Below are 19,230 nucleotides of genomic sequence, written 5' to 3' on the forward strand. Positions count from 1 at the left end.
CGAAGTGTTTAGGGTGGAATACCACCTTCTCAGGAAACATGCAAGCTGTGTTTGCCTAATCTATTAACAGATAGGCATGCAGTTTCATGTGGTGGTAGAAATGGTCTTATTATTCACCATTAGGCTTTATTCACTTTTGTTATATGTGCATAGTGTTTGATATTTTTGTATATATATTTTTCTGTGTGTATATCAATACGCTTGTCACCAGAACAAAAGGTGAGAAAAAAATCTTCCAATTAGGACACCTATTATATTGTCATAGCTTACCGCCAGTACTGGGACAGGTTTATCCAGCGCCCACAGCAAAGATGTGGAACTGAACCCCCCTCCCCATTTTCTAATCCATGCTTTAGAATAGGTGTACCATTCTGCGTTCATTCGCTGCCCCTTAGCTCTAGCTGTCCATGGTTGCAATGGAAAGTGTACTGCACATGTATAGCCAATTGCTTGCTTTTTAGCAGCTAGAAGGTTGCACATGGGGTTCTTCTAACCAACTGTGGGCAGATAGGGTGGAAGGTGGGCATGATGGAGCATAGTGTGACAGCAGTAGATGTCACAATAGATATGAAGCTGCATCTCGCTGGTTGCTAGTCACGGATCTGGAGCTTGTATATGGTAAAGGGATGCCCACCCACCGCTGCTCTCTGGGCTGCTGCTTCTCATTCCAATCCCTTGTCCTGTCCCTGCCTACAGTAGATCTGTGTTTAAAAATACAAAATTGGCGTAATTTCAAGTTTTTTTTCAGCACCATGTAAGGTTTTTGTATGAGGTCTGTAAAACTATTCAGATGCTAATTTTTCTGCCCATATTACAAAAATGATAAAAAAAAACTAAAAAACAGAAAAAAACCTCAGAAAGTTGTATATTGTTAGAGATGAGTTTTCCATTAAACCAGTTCTAACATCTCTGCTCTCTCCTTTCTGCACTCTTCAACCTTGTCTCTGCTTCGTGCCTCCATGGGGTTCCGTCCATCAGAACCCGAAAAAATGTGGTCACATAGAGCTCACCTCCAGTGTAGGACTTTGAAGTGGAGGCAGAGGGACCCCCATAGAGCCAGCAACCTCAGAACAGAGGAGAGTCAGAGACTGAGGCGTCCTTCAGTAAATAACTGCAATCTTTGTAGGCCGCAGGAAGGGCGCTGTGCATGCACTCTGTTGTTGAGTGCGGAGACGGGGCGCCTGTGCTACTAAGACCGTCAGACATCAAACAGGTTTTCCTGTAGACACTAGAAGGACTCCACGTGTTGCCCCATCATTATTCGGATAGAAACATTGTCAGTAGTTGGGCTTCCAGGGTGGTTTTCTCTACCTGTTTGTTGAATTTTTCTCTTGTATGTTGTAATTTTGTCTTTTATATTTTTTTTTCTCATTTCTTCGTCCTTCTTTTTTGTTCCTTCTTATTTCTTCTTCCTTCTTTCTGCTTTCTTCTTCCTTCTTCTACTGTCTTCTTCCTTCTACTTTCTTCTTCTTTCTTCTTCCTTCTACTTTCTTCTTCTTTTTTCTTCCTGCTTCCTTTTACTTTCGTCTTCTTTTTTCCTCCTTCTTCTTCCTTCTTCTACTTTCTTCTTCCTTCACTTCTTCTTCCTTCTTCTTCTCTCTTCCTTCTTTTTCCTTCTTCTCCCCTATTTCTTCTTCCTTCTACTTTGTTCTTCTTCTTTCTTCTTCCTTCTTCTCTCCTGTTCCTTCTTCCTTTTACTTTCTTCTTCCTTCTTTTTCCTGCTTCCTTTTACTTTCTTCTTCCTTCTTTTTTCCTCCTTCTACTCTCTTCTTCCTTTTACTTTATTCTTCTTTCTACTTGCTTCTTCTTCTTTCTTCCTACTTCCTTTTACTTCTTCTTTCTTCTTTTTTCCTTCTTCCTTCCTCCTTCTAATTTCTTCTTCCTTCACTTCTTCTTCCTTCTTCTTCTCTCTTCCTTCTTTTTCCTTCTTCTCTCCTATTTCTTCTTCCTTCTACTTTCTTCTTGCTTTTTCTTTCTTCTTCTTCTTCCTTCTACTTTCGTCTTCTTCCAGGCTACTGATAAACTGCAGCCTCTTTCCTATTTTTCTTTCTTCTTTTACTATATATATATATATATATATATATATATATATATATATATATATATATATATACATTCTCTGATCTGTTTTTATTTTTATTTTTTTGTCTGTTATGGAAAACAACTGGTAGGTTAAAAAATGTAGAACCAGATATTTAATTTGCTTTAGATATGAGGCAGATTGAAAGCCAGTATATGGTAAAAGTATTGACAATTTTTGAAGTGATTCTGGAAGGTGGCCCTAGAGATGAAGACTGGGATCCCCACAAGGTGTCGATGGAAGCATCTCAAGCTGGTTGTATTACTGGCAACCTTTACTCAACTTTCTATCTGATGACCCAGCAAGAGTGGCAGTGTTGGAAATGTGTAACAAGACTTCTCAATAGGGGAAAGCTTGTTTGTCTTCAGATGCTGTGCAACTATAACTCCCACAATGCTGATTTCAGGAGTCCTTAGACTTGTATGTGTTTTTCTTTTATATACCACAGGACCTTTAGACATCGGGTCCGCCGGTCACACGCACGGAGGTTTCCGTGAACGAGCCGGGGCGGCAGCGCGCCTCCGGGGGCGCACGCTCGCCCCCTATTGGCTTACAGGCTAGTGACGTACCCATACGTCACTTTGCCTGGCCGGTGCTGACTGCAGCAGTATATGTACTTGCGGCGGTCTGCAACCGGTTAAAGAGGAGTTCCAGCCTGTAAATAAAAAAAAAAAAAGTCAGCAGCTACAAATGCTGTAGCTGCTGACTTTTAATATAAGGACACTTGCCTGACCAGGGATCCCGCGATGTTGCGATCCGTTCTTCAGCTATGGGTGCAGGCGCTGGCATTTTCCATAACAGAAACAGGAAGTGAAGCTTCACAGCCTGTCTCCTACTACGCATGTCCTTTCTAAATGGTCCCACTGTCTTCTGGGACTTGTGTGTCTCACAGAAGGCAGCAAGGGGTTGGGGGAGGGGGGGGGGAGTAGGGGCCAGAAACATCGTAGATCACCGCAATTATTGTGTGGCGATCTTACCTAGAAGTGGGAGCGGGTACCTGGCTTTGACCAGGATCTGCTCCCCCTCCTCCCTGAAAAGTGCCAAATGTGGCATTGGAGGGGGGAGGGTGCGAACAAGCGGCGCTTCCCATTTTGGGTGGTGTTCCGCTTTAAATTCAATGCTGGTAGGCTAATTGGCTCCTGTCTAAATTGGCCCTAGTATGAATGAATTAGGGACCTTAGATTGTAAGCTCCTTGAGGGCAGGGACTGATGTGAATGTATATATGTAAAGCGCTGTGTAAATTGACTGCACTATATTTAGTACCTGTAATAATAATAATGGGATGATGTGTGTTGCTCTGTGCGCTGGCTATAATAAACAATTGCCATTGTAATTAAAATACTTGCTTTCACTTTTTTTTTTTGCATCCTTCATTACATCTCAAGGCTGCTGATCCACTGCAGCCTCTTTACAGCCACTTACCCTCCAGCGATGACTGCCTGGCATTTCTCAGGGCAGTGGAGCATGTCTGTGTAATTGAACCAGCCACTTGTAGTCTCCTATAGCAGCCCATGTGACAGGGTGACAATGCAGGAACGCAACTGCGAGACAGGGACAGAACGTTGTCACCCTTTACCAGGACCTGCCTGAGGAAGGACCTTCATGGCAGGGTCACCAGAGAGATAATTTTTGATGACTTCATCACAAGTGCTACATAAAAGGTAGAGGCCGCCATGGCTCATACAAAAAAAAAGAAATAAAATGTACTTTAATGGGGTGCACTTATTAAGTTAAATAAGCTTCAAAAAGAATGTAAAAATCAAAATCCGGAATAATGCTTTTTGCCCGGTCAGGGCCGTCACCGGCCTGATATGAGAGATTTAACCAGCAGATTACAGCTGAGGACACAAGTGAACTACTGTGGGGGGGCACCTAGGATGGGTCGGCTAAACTCGTGGGCTGGGGTGGGATGGGGTGGTTTGGGCTGGGCTGGGCTGGGGGGGCATGGGCTGCACTGCCTGTGGTTCATCATCAGGAACTGCAGATACTACTTATACATTGTTGCGTATTCTCTCCCCGTTTTGGATGTTAGGAGGTGTTTAGGAAATTGTATTACAATGTTGCTTCTGTTACGTGTTACATTTTTGTGTGTTTTTTTTTTATCCTGCAGGTCCATCTGGAATCTATCAAGGAGCGAACAGCCTGACCAATAGCGCAGCCTTCAGCGGCGTTCACCAGGTACAGTTCTGTGCGCCGCCGTTGTCAGTGCGTCAAAATCTGCAAAGTGTTCCTTTATCTGTTGAACTATTTCTACAATCGGATTTCATTCCGAATATTTCAGTGTATGCTGATATATAGACAAGTGTTATTGAAGGGAAAAGGCTAAAATACGTACATGTCAACGGCTTTGTGAGATATTTGGCCAGTCTTGTGGTCCAGGAACTCCTTCCAGACACCACAGCCATATCCATGATCTTCCTATTCCCCACAGCAGACTAAAGCTGGATACACACTATACAATTCTCTTTAGATTATTTTCCTTTAGATTTACCAAAACCATATAATATGAGGTCAAACCTAAACACTTTCAATCTATATCCAATCAGGTAGGCCCTTGCACTGCATAGTTGAAGGTAAATTTTCGATTCAGCCGATTTTTCAGCCAAATTTATGGATTTGAACATTTTCAATAAAAAAAAAAAAAAATCCGTAAATTCGGAGAGAATTTGAAAAAGACATAAAATGAATCCCGAATACGAATTTAACTAATCAACCAAATTTAACTAAACGAAATAACTAGATTAACAAATCTAAACAAAACAAAACTAATTTTTTCATCATGCCCTTATAATATATTGTTTTGGTAAATCTTCAACTATGTAGTGCAAGGACCTGCCTGATTGCATACAAATTAAAAGTGTTTAGGTTTTAGACATGTGTGATTCGTTTCGTTCCGAATTAATATTCAAACTAATTTTATCATTATTCGGAGATTCGGATATATCCAAACACCCAAATTACAGTAAAAACAAAGGTTACCGAATGCTCCAAATAACTAAACGAAATTCATCCGAATTTCTGAAATTCGAAATCGAATTCCATTCGAATTCGAACTGTAAACTGTGTTATTAGAGTACCATTTTGAAAAATATATTTTTGTTAAGCTAAAGATCATTGTAATTATTCGATGACGATTTTACCTTTTTTTTCACTTGCATTCAAGTAAATAATAAATGTAACATTTTTGATTCAGCCGATTAGAAATGTATGGATTCGAACATTTTGAATAAAAAAAAAAAACCCCGTAAATTCGGAGAAAATTTGAAAAAGAAGTAAAACGAATCCAGAATACGAATCCCGTATACAAATTAAACAAATCAACCGAATTTACCTAAACTAAATATCTAGATTAACAAATCTAAACAAAATGAAACCAATTGTTTCATCATGCCCTTCTAATATATGGTTTTGGTAAATCTAAAGGAAAATTTTACAAGAGAATTGTATAATATATGGCCAGCCGAACAGTACAGTTTGGTCACCTACCCATCCCCCAACATGCTGAATGACCATTGTGATGAGATTGCGACTCTCGTCTCTTTGCTCCTGTAAGTAAGCTCCCAGTGTTAGGTATGCTGTACTATCTATGGAATTAAAGGAAGCTAATACAAATACACATTCAGGTCCTTTATACTTCCTGCATGTAAAATGTAGCTCCAGCCATTTTTTATTTCAGTTTCAAAGAGCATCTTTGCTTTAAAAAAAAAAAAAATGTTGGCTGGAGATACATTTTGATACTTTTTGTATATACAGGTAGTGTAAGGACCTCCTTTTTTCTTTTTATGAGCTTCTGGAAATTGTTTTTTTTTTGTCTGAGGCTTCATAGGCAGTGACAGTGTTGTCACCTGGACAGGAAGTGATGGAAAATCTCTAGTTGGTATCCAGATGGTAATAAAATCTCCTGGGGCCCGTAGTATCAAAATTAGAGCTTGTAAGTGACTTGACAAAACATAACAGAAAATAACACATGCTAATGAACACGTTGCGCTGGTGACAATGAATTGTGGATTGCGAAAATCAGAAATGTATTAAAGAATATGAACTCCTCCTTGACACTTCTACTATGAGTGTAAGTGATGTTTGATTTGGTGCCACCAGAGAGTTGTGTGTTATCCCTTATAAGAAGTCGATTTATTTTGAGAGTGAGCTGTGTCTTCTTTCTTCTCCCAGGAATATTCTTCATACCCGGGTTTTAGCCAAGGCCAGTACCCCCAGTATTACAGCACGACGTACAACTCCCCCTACATCCCCACCAACAGCATCAGCCCGACCTCCATATCCTCCACCACCTACGCCCTGCCAGACGCCTCCCACCACATCTCCAATCAGAGCTCAGAGTCCTTGTCAGGTGAGTGCATCTGTCCACTACCCTCTGTATCCCTCCCACAATCACACACTATCATGTTTATACATTTACTGTATATAGCTCTGACATATACCGCAGTGCTGAACAGAGATCACTGAGCCAGTCACATCAGTCTCTGTACCAGAGGAGCTTACACTCTAATGTCCCCCGACAGTCACACACTATTATTATACATTTATATAGCTCTGACATATACCGCAGTGCTGTACAGAGAACACTGAGCCAATCACATCAGTCTCTGTACCAGAGGAGCTTACACTCTAATGCCCCCTCCCCCACAGTCGCATCAGTCTCTGTACCAGAGGAGCTTACATTTTTTTGTCCCTGTAACAGTTTTTGTCTATTTCCTCTGTAGGAGAATATCCTTCACATAACGGTCCCTCCACACCAATCAAAGACTCTGAATCTGAGCGGCAACACAGGGGCTCCGATGTGAAGTTACGAGGGAGATCCAAGCGGAATAATGACCCCTCCCCAGCAATGGACAATGAGATTGAGGTAAGTGCCGGAATTTCCTGCTGCTGTGACTACAAATCATCTTTTTTTTTTTTTTTTTGTGGAAACGCCCGCAGGTGTCATACAGATAGAAAACCGAGAAGGAAAACAAGCTGGCAGTGCACCGGACGTCGCGTGGCTCCGCCATTTCACCGGTGTTTTCTTGTGAAGGTGTGACCGGAGCCTCTGTCAGTATATTTTCCGCCCTGCTCCGGAGTGCAGAGTGTTGTACACGCAGCCCGTAGGAACGCAGCGCCGGTGTTATGAAGCGGGCATCTCTGCCAGTGAAAACAGTTGTAAGCTCGTAAGAGGCATCAGTGCCAAGCTGGCCAGATGTTCTGAATTACAGGCTGCACAGAGAAATGTCTGAAATGGGGGGAAAAGTAATGAACATGCCTCAGCTTGGTCACACGGCCATGGAATTTTGGCAGGCTAGAGGACAGAGGTCACAGGTCATTGGAAAAATAAATTGGCATTCATCCAATGAATCTGCACTCCACTCATTGGGCAAAAACAAATGTCCTTTAGGCTAGTTCTTCTTCTGAGCGAATGCTTTTAAATGGGCAGTAGTAAAATACTGCATAATGGCCACTAGATGGCCATCCTAAATAACGAAAAACAAAAATTTCAGACGAAATTCAAATTCGAATAGTTTTTGAATCGAATTCATAGAATAGAAAAAAAAAAAGAATAGAATAGAAAATAAAGGAATAAAATATAAAAATAGAATAGAAAATAATAGAGTAAAACAGAACAAAATAAAATAGAAAAAAAGAACATAATAAAATAGAATTTAAAATAAAGGAATAGAATAGAAAAAGGAACGGAATAGAAAAATAGATCAGAAAAGAACAGAGTAAAACAGAACAAAATAGACTAGAAAATAAAGGAATAGAATAGAAAAATAGAATAGCGTAAAACAGAACAAAATAGAATAGAAAAAAAAAGAACATAATAGAATAGAAAATAAAGGAATAGAATAGAAAAATAGACTAGAAAAGAACAGAGTAAAACAGAACAAAAAAGAAAGGAAAAAAAAAGAACAGAATAAAAAAGAGGAAATAAAGGAATAGAGTATAAAATAAAGCAATGGAATAGAAAAGAATAGAGTAAAACAGAAAAAAATAGAATAGAAAAAAGAACAGAATAAAATAGAATAGAAAATAAAGGAACTGAATAAAAAATAGAATAGAAAAAAAAGAGTAAAACAGAACAAAATAGAACAGAAATAAAAAAAGAACAGAATAAAATAGAATAGAAAATAAAGGAATAGACCAGAAAATAATATATTAGGATAGAAAACAAAGGGATAGAATAGAAAATAAAGGAATAGAATAGAAAATAATAGAGTAAAAAAGAACAAAATAGAATAGAAAAAAAACTGAATAAAATAGAATAGAAAATAACGTAATAGAATAGAAAAAAAGACTAGAAAAGAATAGAGTAAAACAGAACAAAATAGAATAGAAAAAAAGAACAGAATAAAATAGAATAGAAAATAACGGAATAGAATAGAAAATAAGACTAGAAAAGAATAGAGTAAAACAGAACAAAATAGAATAGAAAAAAAGAACAGAATAAAATAGAAAAGAAAATAAAGGAATAGAATGGAAAATAAAGGAATGAAATAGAAAAATAGAATAGAAAAGAATAGAGTAAAACAGAACAAAATAGAAAAGAACAAAAAAATAACCGAATAAAATAGAATAGAAAATAAAGGAATAGAATGGAAAATAAAGGAATGGAATAGAAAAATAGAATAAAAAAGGAATAGAGTAAAACAGAACAAAATAGAATAGAAAAAAAAAGAACTGAATAAAAAAGAATAGAAAATAAAGGAATGGAATTGAAAAATAGAATACAAAAGAATAAAGTAAAACAGAACAAAATAGAATAGAAAAAAAGAACTGAATAAAAAAGAATAGAAAATAAAGGAATAGAATAGAAAATAAAGGAATGGAATTGAAAAATAGAATACAAAAGAATAGAGTAAAACAGAACAAAATAGAACAGAAAAGAACAGAGTAAAGCCTCTTTCACACGGTCCGCCTCCGTAGGCGGATCTGTGTTGCTCAGCGGGAATTGATCCGCGATCCCCGCTGAGCCGGCGGATGACAGCTCCGTCTCCGCTTGCAGAGCGGAGAGGGAGGTGTCTCAGCCCCCGCTGCCCTCTATGGGGGATCGGATGAGAGCGGACCGCCTGTCCGCTCTCAACCGATCCGCTCCGATCCGATTACTGAACGGATGGAAAAATAGGGTTTCCATCCGTCCAGATTTCACGCACAGAATCGGATACGGTTGGCAGCGGGTGTCAGCGGAGGTGTCTCCGCTGACACCCGCTGCCCCATAGAGCTGCATGGAGGATCCGATCAGATCCGCCTAAAAAACTGACAGGCGGATTTGATCGGATCGCCCGTGTGAAAGAGCCCTAAAACATATGAAAATAGAATATAAAATAAAAGAACAAGAGAAGAATAGAATAAAATAGAAAGAATATAATTATCTTCTGAAATTCAAATTTCAAATATAATAAATTCTAATTCAAATAGAAAAAAAAAGAATAGAATGTAACCATGTTCCGGAATTCGAATTTCGAATAGAATTAATATGAATAGAATAGAAAATAAAATAATAGAAAAAAAACAATAGAAAGAATATAACAATATAACCATCTTCTAGTTTGTATTAGAATGGAATTTGAGTCCATTCAGATTTTTCCAATTCTGTTGAATTGAGTTTAATTCGACTCAATTCGGAAAATTGGAATGGATTCGAACTCGAACAAATTCTGCACATGTCTAGTCTTTTGTTTATCTCTCTTTCTTCCCAAGATACTTCAGCTTCATCATGACACAGACAGACACAGCTTCATCACGACACAGGAGTTATTTTCTTCCTGTACACTTCAGCATTATTATTATGTTTCTTTTTTTTTTTTATTGCATGCTTTCACATGAAAGCTGCAGCATGTTGCCCATTTGATCTACCCAGAGCTTCTTTTTTTTTTTTTTTATGTAAAGTGAGTTTATATTTTCCGATCAGTGCAGTTTTTGTTTTGGGTGTTGAACATTTAAAAAGCCTCTTAGGAAAAGATTAACCACTTTACCGCTATGTACCGGAGTACTACTGCGGCAAAGTGGCTCGTTCCCGTCTGACGACGTAGACCTACGTCGCCAGACTCCTCCCCCTGTAGGCGGCGCTCACGCGCCGCCGGAGGCGCGCTCCCGCTGTTTTCATTCACAGCGGGAGTCAGGCCAGGGGAGGAGCAGCGGCGATCGCCGCTGCTCTGCCCCGATCGTCGGGGAATCGAGTGTGGAGATCCGCCCGCCTGTGTAAACAGAGCGGGCGGATCTCCTCCGTGACAGGGAGTGACAGATCGGACTGTTCAGCATAGCTGGACATCCGATCTGTCCCTGTCTCACACAGTCACCTCCCCCCCCACACGTCAGTAAGCACCAGGCATACATTAACCCCTCCCTCTCCAATAAAATTAACCCCTTCCCTGCCAGTGTCATTTTTACCGTAACAGTGCATATGTATAGCACTGATTACTGCAGTAATGTCACTGGTACCCCCAAAAGTGTCAAAAATGTCAGTCAAGGGTCCGATCTGTCCGCCGCAATGTCGCAGTCCCGCAAAAAAAATCGCAGATCGCCGCCATTACTCGTTAAAAAAAAAACACCAAAAATGACAGAAATCTTTCCCTTTGTTAGTAAACGCAATAACTTTTGCGCAAACCAATCAAAATACGCTTATTGCGATTTTTTTTACCAAACATAGGTAGCAGAAAACAAATTGGCCAAAAATGTAAAAAAAAATTGGTTTTTACATCTTTTTTGGGGGGAATTTCATATAAAAAATGTTAAAAATATTGTTATTTTTTCAAAATAAACGCTCTTTTTTTGTTTATAGCGCAAAAAGTAAAAATCGCACAGGAGATAAAATACCACCAAAAGAAAGCTCTGTTTGTGGGGAAAAAAAGGACGTAAATTTCGTTTGGGTACGGTGTCGCATGACCGCGCAATTGTCAGTTAAAGTCGCACAGCGCCGAATCGCAAAAAGTGCCCCAGACGTAAGACAGCAAAATGCTCCGGTGGTAAAGTGGTTAAAGACTTAAAACGAAATTTGGCCAAAAAACTCAAAAACCCTGAAAGACTTTGAAGACCGCTTCGGGGCAACCAGTGCTTCCACAGCTCACTTTTTTTTTTTGTGCATCCCGGCTTTTGGAGCGGAAAAGGTTCCACATTATCCCAGCAAATTTACAAAACAAACAGAGAGAGAGAGGCGGCGTGATAGATCAGCCTCGCAGACAACGATGGAGCGAAGGCACGGCCGTTTATCATGACATCAAGCTAATCCTATTCTTGCTTAATGCATTTTCCACATGGACTGCGAACGTCTCCGTAGGACAGGACTTCGCAAACTCGCTTACAGGAAAAAAAAAAAAAAAACTTGGCCGGATAACAAAGGGTTTTTTTTTATTTTGAAGTACATTATGGATGGAGAAGCCGGGGTGGATTTGAATGGATGTCCTGTAGATTGCTTGGCAGCGCTTGTGAAGATTAACTAAAAAACTATTTTCTTGTTCCAACTACCTGCGCCGATGTCTGTAAGACTTGCAAAGGACGCGGAACGTCAAAGGCTTTACCAGGAACATTCGCTTTAACCCAGTGGGGGGGGGGGGGGGGTAACAACTCCCTGCCCATGAAGCTGCTTTGGGGCCCAGGGTGGGGGAGGGGGGGCATCATTTAGGGACAACTGAACTGTGAGGTTTCCAGTATAGAAGGGCTGAAGTCAGACCTCAGGATCATCACTAGTCACAGACCCCCCCTCTGTGCGCTAACTGTACAGCTAGCTGTGGCCCCATCACAAATTTTACCATGGGGCCCCATGATGCATTGTCATGCCCTTGCTTTAACCCAGTGAGCTGAGTGGGTCACTTGATCAGGCTATTGTTCCTTCTAACGTCATGTGGTCACCTCTTCCTTTTAACTACTGGCAACTTTCGGCCCAGGGGGCAAGTACAAACCAGAGGCCCATGGGGCAGCGACTCGGCCCCCCTCACCCCCCCCCCTCTGGCCTTCCCCCGACCCCCACTCCAGACTGACGCTCCGCTCCAGGAACTCCCCATCCACCCGCCAAATCTGGGTTCCCAACATTCTGGAAGGAGGAGAGAGATGGCCGCATCCATCTACTGCTGCTCCTTCACTGTCCAGTCAGTCACAGACTGGGGGAGAGAAGTGGGGGAGGGGACAGGCAGTGCCGGGACAAGGTCCTCCAGCGCCCATGTCAAGGATGCCAAACTGCGTCCCCCCTTCCCTTAGGGTTAGGGTCAAGGCACCCCCCTATCCCTGCAATAAACCATTGCGCCCAGGGCAACCACCCCTCCTACCCACCCCTTGTCCCGGCCCTGGGGGCAGGTGACCAGGTTATATTGCATAACTGCAGGAGAGAAAAGTTGGGTCACCAACCTTAGGGTTAGGGACAAGGTCATCCAGCGCCCAGGTCAAGGATGCCAAACTGCATCCCCCCTTCCCTTAGGGTTCCCCCCCTTCCCTTAGGGTTAGGGACAAGGTCACCTAGCGCCCAGGTCAAGGATGCCAAACTGCGTCTCCCCTTCCCTTAGGGTTAGGGACAAGGTCATCCAGCGCCCAGGTCAAGGATGCCAAACTGCATCCCCCCTTCCCTTAGGGTTAGGGTCAAGGCACCCCCCCATCCCTGCAATAAACCATTGCTCCCAGGGCAACCGTCCCTCTTGCCCACCCCTTGTCCCGACCCTGGGGGCAGGTGACCAGGTTATATTGCATAACTGCAGGAGAGAAAAGTCGGGTCACCAACCTTAGGGTTAGGGACAAGGTCATCCAGCGCCCAGGTCAAGGATGCCAAACTGCGTCCCCCCTTCCCTTAGGGTTAAGGACAAGGTCATCCAGCTCCCAGGTCAAGGATGCCAAACTGTGTCCCCCCTTCCCTTAGGGTTAGGGACAAGGTCATTCAGCGCACAGGTCAAGGATGCCAAACTGCATCCCCCCCTTCCCTTAGGGTTAGGGTCAAGGTGCCCCCCCCCCCATCCCTGCAATAAACCGTTGATCCCAGGGCAACCGTCCCTCCTGCCCACCCCTTGTCCCAGCCCTGGGGGCAGGTGACCAGGTTATATTGCATAACTGCAGGAGAGAAAAGTCAGGTCACCAATCTTAGGGTTAGGGACAAGGTCAGCCAGCGCCCAGGTCAAGGATGCTAAACTGCGTCCCCCCTTCCCTTAGGGTTAGGGTCAAGGCGCCCCCCAATCCCTGCAATAAACCACTGCTCCCAGGGCAACCCCCTCTCCTGCCCACCCCTTGTCCCGACCCTGGGGGCAGGTGACCAGGCTATATTGCATAACTGCAGGAGAGAAAAGTCGGGTCACCAACCTGGCTCTGCTGGGTAGCAGGTTTTTTTAGAATCTCAGGACTGGATGGACAGAAACACAAATCCTTTGAGAGGTAAAACAGCCCCCATTACATACATTTCATCTACTGCAGGGCTTTTTTTCCTCAGAGAATAGGTGTAGGAACTCCCCTCTCCCAAGTCACCCTTTGTCTCTGCCCCCTTCCCACCTCCAAGCACCGTCCCTTGTTCCCCTACCCTACCCACCCCCCAGCTTTACCTCTTTTAGAGAAAACAGAAAATGCATCACATGCAGCCAGCAAAAATAGCCCCGCCCCCGTAGCAAAAATAGACCATCTGGCTGGAGGGTGTCCACTATCATCTGGTCTTGAGGGTGTCCACTATCATCTGGCTGGAGGGTGTCCATCATCATCTGGTTGCATACTCTGCATATCTTCCGTATTGCAAAGGTTTACCCCCACAGCTGATCCCGGCCTCTCCACTCGTGTTTTTTGGATGCTTTCTGATACATGTAGATGATGTGACCTCCAGATAACAGAGATCAGCACCAGGACAGATGTGATCAGCTTCCAGCAGATGTTCATCAGAGCGGTTTAATGGCTGCGATTCACGTAAAGCGCTGATTTCACCCCGGGTGAAGCCATTACACTGGAGATGATGAACCGCTAAGCGAATAGATAATCTCCCTGTTATCGATTGAACCTCCTTATCTTGGAAGGCTCCATGATCTGTTTTTTACCTCTGCCATGATTTCATACTGCCCCACCTGTGTCAAATCCCCGCAATGTCTTCATCCCGCTGAATCAGCAGATGGTCCACCTAATATAATACACATGGATGGAAAACCCGGCTTATGTCCTGGCTGTCATTTCTACCAATCATCCAGCTGCCTGTCCACAGCTCAGAAATATTATGGAACAGAAAGTCCTACTGAATATTATATCTATTGCTCATATACACATAGTGCTGACATCAAACAGCTGTACAGAGAACACTGAGCCAGTCAAATCGGTCTCTGTACCAGTGGAGCTTACACTCTAATGTCCCCCCACCACAGTCACACACTATTATTATTATACATTTATATAGCTCTGACATATACTGCAGTGCTGTACAGAGAACACTGAGCCAGTCACATCAGTCTCTGTACCAGAGGAGCTTACACTCTAATGTCCCCCCACATTCACACACTAATTATTATTATTACACATTTTTATAGCTCTGAAATATAACACAGTGCTGTTTAAAGAATTCTAAGCAATTCACATCAGTCTGTGCTCCAGAAGAGCTTACATTCTAATGCCCCCCCACACTCACACACTATTATTATACATTTATATAGCTCTGACATATACCGCAGTGCTGTACAGAGAACACTGAGCCACATCACTGAGTCACATCAGACTCTGTACCAGAGGAGCTTACACTCTAATGTCCCTCCACACTCACACACTATTATTTTTATACATTTATATAGCTCTGACATATACCACAAGACTTTACAGAGAACACTGAGCCAGTCACATCAGTCTCTGTACCAGAGGAGCTTACACTCTGTCTCATTAGGAGGTCTGTAACCTACCTTCCCAGGCAGATGGGTGGCTTAGGTATGGTCAACCCGGTGGTATTTTTTTCTCTGATGTTTTTGAAACATTTTGGCAACATGCTGGCAGAGGAACCGCCTTGGTGGGTTGGTATTTTTCAGTCCTGGTTTAGGCCTTTTCTGTGAAGCTGGGAGAATAGTGGGCCAGTGAAAAGCCTGAGGGTCCGACATGGTAAGCTCCCAGCTTACGTTGCTCCATGCCTGAAAATGCTTCGTTAGTGACTAGTGACAGTGGAGGAAATTAAGTCTCTTCCTAGGAAGGCCCTTGAGAGGAGGGTTGTTGAATCTGCCTTTAGTGAGTCACTGGCCTTGAGGGATTGCCCAGGCCCTGTTATGAGGGAGGGTCTGCGTTTTGATTAATCTGGAGTGAACTCCTTGAAAGTTTTGGGATTTGGCCTGGCTCTCATTCCATGGCAGAGTCTCTGTGCAGGGCAACTTGAAGCATCGCTCTGTGGAAAACCATGGTTGTCCAAGAGTGGAGTATGGTGGTGTTGAGACGATGAACCATTTCTTGCTTCAGTGCCCCTTCAATATAGAAGTTTATAAGCGGGTGGGTGGGGCTCTGGGTATCCCTTTCCTTTCCTGCTTGAGTTATGCGGAGTGGTCGTATGGGTCTTTTGAGACACATCATGATTTTGAGACACTTTTTCTAGTTAGCTTAGTAGTCCGTTACTTCACGTGGAATGCACAGTGTCAGGTTTCCACTCAGAAAAAAGTCCTTCCTGTCGAGGTGGTGGTGCACAACATTCTGGGTGAGGTTGGGAAGATTTTGGGTCTTGAGAAGGACTGGTGGTGGACGGGAGCCTGGACAAAGGAGTGGAGGAATGTCCAGACTCCATAGCTGCTGTCTGTCAGTCTCTGGGTGTGCGACTTTTCTTTCTGTCATTTCACATCCCCTAAATTTTTAGAAGATCAGATTTTTGGAAAAAGACTGCATGCATGGGTTAAATGTGTAATGGTTTCTTAGCCTGAGGGTGTGTTTGGGTGGTGTCATGTACCTGATTCAAGGCCAAGGTGCTGAGAGGGCTCCCCTTGCAGCTAAGTGTGGCACACCCTTGAAGGTGGTACAGGAGGTGTAGCGCCCAAAGAAGCACAGGGTGCTGAAGAGCTGGGCCAGTGGACACCTGGTGGGTACTGGAGAAGTCAGGATAAACAGCCAGACAGATGTCTCTCAGGAACTCCAGAAGAACTTGGCAAACCTGTGCACACAGGAAGCAGTGGTAAAGACCAGGCTGAGGATTAAACATGGGTAGTCAGTCGAGGGATAAGGCGGGTAGCGGAAACATGAACTTGGCCAAGGTCACAACAGGAAAGCAGGCAGGAGGTAATAGCAAAGTCCATAACATGAGTCGGGGTCATACACAGGAAGGCTGGCAGGTAGTATAGAAGAGTCCTTGAGGCAAGCCGGGGTCATACACCGGTGATAAAACAGGAGCAAGGTTGCTAAAGCAAGCCAGAGGGTCAACTCCAGGAGAAGGAGATCAAGCAGGTCAGGAACAAGCCGGGTCACAAAGGGGAATCCAGGAGAAGTACACAAAAGCTCAGGAACACAGAGAGGCTGACAACAATCCAGCAATCGCGCATTTGCGTACGCCTGTTCGCCGCTCCTGCGCCAGGGCGCACAGGGATGCGCCCATTTCTACTATTGGCAACACTGCCAGTTCTCATACGGCCGTTTCCTTGACAGGTGGAGGTTAGGGCTTTGTTGTGCATTATAATAATAATAATATTAAAAAAATTAAAAACATTTATATCTTGGTTTGTATATTGGGTTCTGTTTATGTTTTCTGGCCAAAAATATTTTTTTATTTTAGGTACTTTTTGTTTGTGTGTATATATATATATATATATATATATATATATATATATATATATAATTTATTTATTCTGTGTATATATATATATATATATATATATATAAGTTTTTATTATGTTGTATGTTTGTAAGATTTTTAATAAACAAAAATGTATACTCTAAGGTACGATCACATTAACAAACATTTATTATTATTATTATTTTACTATTTTATTATATTGTAAACTGATCTGATGGAGTTTTGTGCACATTTTGTAACACTGTCTCTCTTTCTTTCTCTCTCTCAGCGTGTATTTGTGTGGGATTTAGATGAGACAATAATTATCTTTCACTCGTTACTCACCGGAACATTCGCCACCCGATATGGAAAGGTACGATTTTCCCCCTTTTTAATGGCAGTCCACTATAACATACTGCATTTTTCTTATTTAATGCGCTCCTTCTGTTCTGATGCACAAAGGCGTCAGATTTGATCTCTTAGAGAATGTGGCCTCCCAAAAGAAAAAAAACAAAAAAGAAAAAATGTGGCTTCCCAAATAAAGAGGGAAAAGTCAAATTTTTGTTGCCTTTTCTAAGTGAATTGATTAGTTTTGGTGCAGGAAGTATCTCTAGGTGACAGGTACACTTGGAGCCTTTGACACCAGTAAGCTAACGCACGGCTTGCGCAGGTTTTGTGACCCCGTGCCAGTTACATTTAAGTCCAGAGCATAAAATGTGACGACTTACTTCCTATTTTAACAGCTTCCAATTAATCCTTTTTAGCAGCTCCGTAGAAGGAGGGTGGAGGTGAAGGTGTCTGGACTTATCATCGCAAGCCATCAATTATAACACGCATTACGCATCTCGCGGCTCGTAACTGTAAAGGCTGCAAATGTCTCCCATAGAATAAAACTAGTTGAGCCAAATGAGTCACAGTGAACTCAGAAACAGGAGGTGCCAGGAGAAGATGTGTGAACAAAATCCATCACTGTGTCAGGGGCTGCATACAGTCACCAGTAACAGTTAATTAATAATTGTGTTATTCTTTTATGTAATTCATAGGAGGTATATTACCATCTGCTGCCCAGGCTGGTTATATCCCAAATTTACATTGTTTTAAAATTTAGATCTGACATATAACACAGTGCTGTACAGAGAACCCTGAGCCAGCCACATCAGTCTCTGCATCAGAGTAGCTTACACTCTAATTTCCCACCACTGTCACACACTATTATTATTATTATTATACATTTATATATCTCTGACATATACCGCAGCGCTGTACAGAGAACACTGAGCCAGCCACATCATTCTCTGCATCAGATGAGCTTACACTCTAATGTCCCCCCACAGTCACACACTACTATTATTATTATACATTTATATAGCTCTGACATATACCGCAGTGCTGTACAGAGAACACTGAGCCAATCACATCAGTCTCTGTACCATAGGAGCTTACACTCTAATGTCCCCCCACAGTCACACACTATTATTATTATACATTTATATAGCTCTGACATATACTGCAGTGCTGTACAGAGAACACTGAGCCAGTCACATCAGTCTCTGTACCAGAGGAGCTTACACTCTAATGCCCCCCCCCCCCACAGTCACATCAGTCTCTGTACCAGAGGAGCTTACACTCTAATGTCCCCCCACAGTCACAAGCTATTATTATTATACATTTATATAGCTCTGACATATACCGCAGTGCTGTACAGAGATCCCTATATACATTTATATACATTCATATCGTATATTAACTCAGTGCTGCAATTGTGTGCTTTTGTGATTTGATACTTCTACATCTTCCTGTGTACCCTACATCATACGGAGTGTTCCATCCATCTGATCAGCATTGATCAATAAACCTAATATTGCCTACAAAGTTTAGGCTCTTTGTATATAGAGCTGTTTGTCTCTTTCCTTCCTCTCTCTTTCTTTCCTTTCTCTCTCTCTTCTTTTTCCCTCTCCCTCTTCTCTCAATTTCTTCTTTCTCTCTCTCTCTCCCACTCATCTTTCTTTTCTTTTTCTCTCTTCCCTTCCCTTCCCTCGTCTCGTCTCTTCTCTTTTCTTCTCTTCTCTTTTCTTCTCTAGTCTTCTCTTCTTGTCTCTTCTCGTCTCTTCTCTTCTCGTCTCTTCTCGTCTCGTCTCTTCTCGTGTCGTCTCGTCTCTTCTCTCTTCCTTACTCTTTCCTTCTCTTCTCTCTCCCTCTTTCTCTCCTTCTCTTCTCTTTCTATATCTCTCTCCCCTTCTCTTCTCTTTCACTCTCTCCTTCACTTCTCTACCTCTATTTCTGTCTGCCTCTCTCTGTACAAGAGGAACTTACATTCTGATGTCCCCCCACAATCACACACTATTATTATTATACATTTATATAGCTCTGACATATACCGCAGTGCTGTACAGAGATCACTGAGACAGTCACATCAGTCTCTGTACCAGAGGAGCTGACACTCTAATGTCCCCTCCCCCACAGTCACACACTATTATTATTATACAT

The 19,230-nt window shown here is 42.5% G+C and overlaps 1 protein-coding gene across 2 annotated transcripts in view; it reads left to right on the plus strand.

Annotated features, from left to right (window-relative positions):
• EYA2 (EYA transcriptional coactivator and phosphatase 2) overlaps window positions 1-19,230 on the plus strand; it is a 239,794-nt gene that overhangs the window by 185,415 nt on the left and 35,149 nt on the right. For both annotated transcript variants that reach the window (XM_082272195.1, XM_082272194.1), the window contains exons 7-10: window positions 4,192-4,259; window positions 6,252-6,429; window positions 6,803-6,945; window positions 17,033-17,116. In XM_082272195.1, the coding sequence (XP_082128321.1) occupies window positions 4,192-4,259; window positions 6,252-6,429; window positions 6,803-6,945; window positions 17,033-17,116 (473 nt within the window). The remainder of the gene's footprint in view (window positions 1-4,191; window positions 4,260-6,251; window positions 6,430-6,802; window positions 6,946-17,032; window positions 17,117-19,230) is intronic.

The sequence above is a fragment of the Pelophylax lessonae genome (genome assembly GCF_965119305.1).
Source record: "Pelophylax lessonae genome assembly, chromosome: 11".
In the NCBI taxonomy this organism is placed as follows: Eukaryota; Metazoa; Chordata; class Amphibia; order Anura; family Ranidae; genus Pelophylax; species Pelophylax lessonae.